The sequence below is a fragment of the Miscanthus floridulus genome, chromosome 6 (genome assembly GCF_019320115.1).
Source record: "Miscanthus floridulus cultivar M001 chromosome 6, ASM1932011v1, whole genome shotgun sequence".
Taxonomy (NCBI): domain Eukaryota; kingdom Viridiplantae; phylum Streptophyta; class Magnoliopsida; order Poales; family Poaceae; genus Miscanthus; species Miscanthus floridulus.
The window spans coordinates 115,019,807-115,027,516 of record NC_089585.1 but is presented as its reverse complement, the minus strand read 5'-3'; the positions used below and the strand labels follow the sequence as shown (position 1 = coordinate 115,027,516).

The 7,710-nt window shown below is 45.7% G+C and overlaps 1 protein-coding gene across 1 annotated transcript in view; it reads left to right on the top strand.

Moving 5' to 3' along the window:
- Positions 1 to 5,873: 5,873 nt before the first annotated feature.
- Positions 5,874 to 7,710, top strand: part of LOC136461059 (protein STICHEL-like) — a 5,367-nt gene continuing 3,530 nt past the window's right edge. The window contains exon 1 of the mRNA XM_066460524.1: positions 5,874 to 7,584. Within this exon, the coding sequence (XP_066316621.1) occupies positions 6,001 to 7,584 (1,584 nt within the window). The 5' untranslated portion in view covers positions 5,874 to 6,000. The remainder of the gene's footprint in view (positions 7,585 to 7,710) is intronic.

The following is a 7,710-nucleotide window of genomic DNA, read 5'->3' as shown; positions in this document are numbered from 1 at the left end:
CGAGCGGGTGGACATGATCGAACCATATAATCGAACCAGAGATCTCTGATACCAGATGTTATGTGGCTGCTAGGATTGAGAGGAGAGAGTCGAGGGGAGCGACGGCGGCGGCCGCGCTACAATACCCGCGGAGCTACAGTACCACGGGTACTGTTCACAGCTATAACTGCGAGGATGAGAGAGAGCCGGCCGCGGGGCGTTTGTCCACGGCCGGACAAGAGGGAAGGGTTTTCCTTCTTAATTCTTGCTTGATTAGATTGATACATATCCTTTCCTTTTATAGAGAGATTTACTTGACTCCTAAGCAAACGACCCTTATCTCTAATTAACCCTAACACTAATGAGCTATACATCCAGCCCAGACCCAATAGACCCCTGCCATACTCTTCCGGTTGCCATACTCTTCCGGTTGTGTTCAGATCAAACTTTATCCCCGTATAGCTGCATGCTAGGGATCAACTATGAAAAACGCACTCGCATAGTCTATCTCAGGCCAAGTACCACACGTTTCCTGGTGCCAGCGAGTGGGACCAAGAAAATAAAAAAACTCATAATTTTTTTTTGGAAAAACGGAGGCTCCAAAAGCTCCCCGTGAGGTCGTGACCCGTGCTGCCCCCTTCCCCACGCACCTTACACCAGAGCAGTTCCCATATGCGTGCATGGCCGGAGGCTGGGGCGTCGTCAAGCCGGTGGCCGCGGAACCCGCAGGTGCGATGGTGGTGGGAGCCTCGACGACTTAGTCGAGGCAGGCACGCCGATTCAGCCGGAGAGGCTGGATCTACGTGCGCGGGCGATGCTATAATCGACGTCGACTTCGCGAGATGCCGCAGGCCAGCAAGCGAAGCAGGCAAGCCGTCCGGCCTCTTGTCGTCGTCGGACGTCTGCTCCTGCTCTGCTGCTACAGTAGCAGACTAGTAGTCGCATGCTCCGACGCCGGTTCATGGCGCGGATCGGGCCGACCCGCCCCCGCGCGAGCGGCAGGAGGAGGTCGAGGCGGGCGCAGCGAAGCCTGGAGCAATGTCCGGGAGCTCCCTGCAGGACGCGCCGCTGATCGAGGAGGCGGTGCAAGAGGAAGCGGAGGCGAGACGCACGGGATCCATGGGGATGAAACTTTCCCCCTCAACGCAAGCGTCGTCCGGTTTCCGATGGCTTGGAAACGTCGCTCGCAAACATTTCATTTTTACTGACGCACCTTATTTAGGCCTTGTTTAGGTCGAAAAAGTTTTCTTAAAAATGCTACAATAACCATTACATCAAATCTTGCGATACGTGTATGAAGCATTAAATGTAGACAAAAAAAACTAATTGCACAGTTTGGTTGGAAATCGCGAGACAAACATTTGAGCCTAATTAGCCTATAATTGAATACTAATTGCCAAATAAAAACGAAAGTGCTACAATAGCCAAAATCTCAAACTTCACCTAACTAAACAAGGCCTTAATGTGCATAAAATCTCGTGAAATAGTCGTTGAGACTGGATCAACAGGGTCAAGAGGCGTGGACCAATCTTAGGCCCTGTTTAGTTTCAAAAAAAAATTTAACCTGAAATGTCACATTGAATCTTGCGGTATATGTATGGAACATTAAATGTAGACGAAAAAAACTAATTGCACAATTTGGTTGGAAATCACGAGACGAATCTTTTAAGCCTAATTAGTCTATGAAAAGTCTTAAGTGCTACAGTAACCCACATATGCTAATGACCGATTAATTAGTATCATTAGATTCGTCTCGCAGCTTCCTGATGAGTTCTGTAATTTGTTTTTTTATTAGTATCCAAAAACCTCTTCCAACATCTTTCTGACATATTCGATGTGACACTTAAAAAATTTTCAACTCAGGCCTCGTTTAGATTGCGAAAAAATTTCAACCTGGTGAATAGTACCACTTTCGTCTTATTTGATAAATATTGTCCAATCGTAGACCAACTAGGCTCAAAAGATTCATCTCGTGATTTCCAACTAAACTGTGTAATTAGTTATTTTTTTACCTACATTTAATACTCCATGCAAACAGCTAAAAATTAATGTGATGAAGAGAAAGTGAAAAAATTTAGAATTTGAATGGCATCTAAACAAGGTGGCCTCACCGACTAAACACCTCCTTAGACCCCAACGGTCACTATCGTTTACACCGCCGCCGATCCGACGCGACACCCAATGGCAGTACAGCACGAGCCGGCACGACATTCTGCTCGCTTGCGACTCGCGAGTTGCTACCATCTGATGCTCGCTCGCGCTGCCAAAAAACAACTCCGCCGCTCCATCCAACTCGTCAGCCACAGACCACGGCTCTGTTCACTTTATCAGTCCGAATTAGCTATACTTTTCAGTTACGAGAATAGTATTTTTCTCTCATAACAAATTAGTTGATAAATTCTGCCGAACAGGACCCACGCTCCCGCCGGCGAGGCACCAAAGCCAACCGGCACCAGCGCCGAAAACCACCCTGGAAGTGCCAATGTACCAAGGCCCAGTTTAGTTCCAAAATTTTTGGCAAAATGGACACTGTAGCATTTTTGTTGTTATTTGATAAATAGTGTTCAATCATAGTCTAATTAGGCTTAAAAGATTTGTCTCGTGGATTTCGTCTAAACTGTGTAATTAGTTTTATTTTTTATTTATATTTAATACTTCATACATGCGTCTAAAGATTCGATGTGATGAAGAATCTTGAAAATTTTTGTAAAATGAGGTGGAACTAAACTGGCCCCAAGCCAATCAAGTAATCAACCACCCGAAGCTCTCGAACGCAAGCCAGGTACGCTACAGCCGGCCACCCTCCTGTTCGCCACCAGCTTCCATTAGGCAGCAGGCGGTCGCCGGCCGGCGCAGGCGCAGCCGCGCAGCTACTTATAACCTCTTGTGCTTCCCGCTTGCCCATCCATCGAAATTGGAAACAACAACGGCAACAAGTTGATACTAGCTTCTCTCGCCTGCCTCAGCTCCTCATCTAGGCAAGACGATGGCCAGCGGCAGGATCCTCGTAGCAACCATGGCCACCGCCGCCGTCTCGTCCCTGTTGGGCATGGCCTCCGTGGCCGACGCGCCCGCCCCAGCGCCCACGTCCGGCGCCACGGCCGCCGCGCCGGCCTTTGCCGCAGCGGCTCTGTTTGGCTCACTGAATCTTAGTTAAAATTGGCTGAAAAACATTGTTCTGACTAAAATGTTATGAGAAAAAATACTAGTTTAACTGAAAAAGCTAAATAAATGGAATATGAGGTAAATGGAACGGGCCGTGGTGTCCGTCGCCGCGGCGGTTTTCGGCTACTTCTTCTGCTACCAGGTGGCCCGGGCTGGCGGGGAGAAGGAAATACGCGGCGCATGTGCTTGGGTGCATGGCCGCCGCCGCGCGGTCATGATGTGCGCGCCCACGCCCACATGCTCTTCGTTTGGAGGCCAGTTTTTTTTTTTTTATGATGACACTGCGTACGACGTACCGATACAAGTGTGATCCGTTATTTATTTGGTGCCGGATTCATTGTACGTGATCTGTGATCATGTTTACGGTGGTGATGCTAGATACTGTACTACCTACTACTACTTCCGCTGCCGTTGCATATATACCTAAATTATCTGTCGTTTTTTATTTTCATACTAAAAATTTGATTCGATTTATAAAAAATACGTGCAACATTTATATCTTTAAATAAATTTATTAAAAACTAGATTTAAAAATCTTTTTAATGATACTAATTATATAACATAAATATTAATATTTTTAATATATATTTTATCAAATTTGTTTTTCGAAAAATAAAAACAATAGCTATTTTAGGACGGACGGAGCTTATACTCGAATCCATCGCTACTTTTTAAGAGCGATTCGCAAAATCAAGTGGTGGTCCCAAAACAAAAAGCACGCGGGGCTCTATGCCCGATCAATCGTTGCACATGATTTGACAGCAAGGACCGACCGATTGGGATGCGACCGATCAAGCATGCGATGTACGGAGTAGTATGCACTTGCTGACCGCCTGCACGCCACGCCCACGACGCGGCCAGTGGTTCCTGAATGTTGCTATTGTGTCTAGTGCATGAGATCACCGTAGCAATTAGTGTTTCATATATTAAGAAGGTAAAGCGAAGTGTTTCATAATTCTGTTTCATGAAAAAAGTAACGCAATTAGTGTTTCACCGTAGCAACGTACTCCGTATATGGTAGTTTCCGTTTTTTTTTTCTCCCGTGGGGGTGCTAGAAATCATATTCATTTCCCGCCAACCGCAAATTAGAAATGGAAAAGGCCCGGCCCAAGTTGAGCCCTCCCAGCAGTCTTCCCTGTCCCGCTGTCCGTCTCCCATCACCTCACTCATCACTCCCTCAGCACCCCAGCCCTCTCTGCGGCTCTGCCCCTCTTCCAGGTCCCAGCCCTGTCCAGATCCAGATGGGAGCTTCACCGCTGCCCGTCTCCCTGCCCCACGCCGCGCTCCTCTGATCCCGCACTCCCTCCCCGGAGTCCCCACTGCCGGCGCGATCTCCGCATTCCCCCACCGCCTGTTCGCCCCACCACCCAGTGATGCCGGCCATACAGGCCACTGCGCCGCCCGGAGTCCTGGCGTGAGCAGCCGTCGCTGCAGTGCACCCGCTTGTTCCCCGCTCCGCCCGCCGCCGCCGTTCAAGAAATAGCCCCTCCACCTGCAGCGCAGAGCCGCCACCGCTGCCTCTCTCCACGGGACACGCCGCCGCCGGGAGGGAAGAACCCGACTCACTGGGCTGAAGTTGCCGCACTCCCGCAGTCCGACTACACAGGTACGGATAGAGCGTCCACTTCTTGAGTGGTGGATGATACCATTTTTTTTTGACTAATATTGATCAACAAGTACACAAACGCTACAATAATGGGGATTGTAATAGGAGCAGCTCTTGGAGAATCGAGAAGGGATTTAGGTCTCTTCGACTCCTATCTGTCGAGATACTAGAGGTTATAGCACTTTTGGCTGTTTGGCTTGACAAGGTCAGACGATGCCAACCCCTACGTCTTAGAAAACTGGCGGCACGAGCTGCATTCTGCTGTTAAGTTGATACAGTAGATACACGCACAACAGAAGAGGTGTCTTCTCTGGAACTGCAGAGTGAATTGCATGTGGTTATATGGAATAGCTCTATAAAGCATGTTTTTTTTAATCAAGGTAGCAAAATACATGTGAATTCTACTGTTTAGGCCTTGTTTGGATGTTGTCGAATTCACCTCAATCTACATGTGTTGAGGTGGATTGGGGTGGAATTTAATTTAAGTTTCACTCCAATCCACCCCAACACATGTGGATTAATGTGAATCCGACTACATCCAAACAAGACCTTATAGTACTTTTAAATGTAAAAGGAATGTGGGTATTGATTTTCGACTTATACCACAGTAGAGTGCACTTTCTGGATTGCTCTCTGGTTCATGGATCCATTGTTCCATAGTTTGTGCACATTACTCCTTCTTAGGTAGATAGGAACTCTTATGTTTGTTAATTATTACATTTGTTTTTCTTATATATGCTTTGCATATACCATTCAGGTTTAATCAAGGTAATCTTTGACATTGTTCATAACCGATCTATTGCAGTGGGATATACTACATTGGCCTGCTTGGACAATACCTCTCTTTTTAATTTGTAAATATATCTCGTTCTTCAGTTATGGCCACTATGGTTGAAGGGTGTGTTGGTCCCAGTGAGCTTCACCTGAAGAAGGAACTTATTGCCTTGAGAAAGGCACGTTTCTTGCGTGATCCTGAAACATGCTCATCCTGGAGGTCCCCGTTAAGCTCTAAATCATTCTTGACAACTTCTGGTGTTATAAATCACAATGAGGTTGGCAGTAGTTTGTCAGAAAAGCACACAGAGCCAGCTGCAGCACCGCCCAAAAGTGAAAAGAAAAGAAAAAACGTTTATCTCTACAACTGGAGACACCGTTCTAACAAATCTAGTGAAAGTGGAGTGAAGTTAGATGTGGACGACAGACAAGTCTCAGCAGACTGAAGTCTGGAAAGCCCATGTATTTCTAACGGTATGGACTCTAGGAGTGACACATGTCTGGAAGTTCCTGTCAGCATATACAGTGTTCAAGGTTCGAATTCATGCACTCCTGTTAAAAGAACTGTTAGAAGGGTGAGGAGAAGTTCATTCTCAAAGAAAGGAGCTATGAGAAATTCGACCGTTTCAAAGTTGCTAGATCTCCATGTGAACTCTGGTGAGCAGTCTGAGGATACTGAGAACTACAACTCAGAGACTCATGAGCAGCTTCAGAAAGTAGGGTATTTTTCTCGCTCTACATCACCACTGTTTGCTGCATCAGGGTGTTTTAGCTCAACAAATCCTTCTAAGCTGTTGAGAGTGCCAAGAAGAGAAGGATCTTCCTTCTCCTGTACTCCGGTCTCCACTAGCTCCTATTACAGGTACAAAGGGAGGAATCCTAGCACTGTAGGCTCATGGGATGGAACAACTGCTGCTTCACTTGATGACGATGGGCTGAACCAACCAGAACTGTTGGCAAATCAGAGGTGTGGCATTCCTTGTTATTGGTCAAAGAGGAGTAAACACAAGGGATCTGAAATGAGTTGTTCTCCTTCACTTTCTGATACACTTAGAAGAAAAGGCAGCAGTCTTTTGTGTGGAAGTCAGACAATGCATGGGAGAAAGAAATCACCAGGCTCCAATAAATATGGATATCTTAAAAAATCTTCCCAAGGTGTACCACTGTTGGGTGATAGTAGTCATTTTGCTTATTCATCATTTGATTCAGCTAGTGATGAAGTATCGACCATCTTTGGAGAATTAGATCTGGAAGCTTTGAGCCGTTTGGATGGCAGAAGGTGGTCAAGCTGTAAAAGCCAGGATGGGATTGCACTCTCTGTGAGTGGAGCTGATCATGTAGTTTCAGATCACAGAAGCTTGAGCCAAAAATATCGACCAAGGTCATTTCTTGAAATTGTTGGTCAAAACTTTGTTGAACAGTCACTTAGTAATGCGATCACAAGGGAAAGAATAGCTCCGGCATATCTGTTCCATGGGCCTCGTGGGACAGGAAAAACATCTTCTGCAAGAATACTTTCAGCAGCTTTAAGTTGTACTGCTACTGGAGAGACCAAGCCTTGTGGAGTTTGTACCGAGTGTAGTGATTTTTTCACTGGAAATGGAATTAATCTAATTGAGGTTGATGCTACCAACAGAAAAGGTATAAACAGAGTAAGGCACTTGATTGAAAATATACCAGCATCTGCAACTTCTTCGCGGTACAAAGTATTTGTCGTCGATGAATGCCATATGGTATCTTCTAAAGTGTGGTCAGCATTTATGAAATTTCTTGATGAACCATTACCTCGTGTTGTCTTCATATTTATAACAATAGACCCTGAAAACCTTCCCCGTTCTGTCATATCACGTTGTCAAAAGTACATGTTCTCCAAGATCAAAGACATTGACATAGTATGTCGGCTGAGGAAAATTGCTATGAAGGAAAACCTTGACGTTGAATTGGCTGCTCTAGATTTAATAGCGCTAAATTCGGATGGATCATTGAGAGATGCAGAGACAATGTTAGATCAGTTGTGTTTACTAGGGAAGAAGATAACACCATCACTTGTAAATGATCTGGTAAGTTATTTTTCAGATTGTTGGATATTTTTTAAACTATGAAATTTCTCTATTCTGTTGCTTCAATGAGGTATTATTGTGACTTGCACATGTCTAAACGGATTATGCTTAGATAAGTTCATCGTG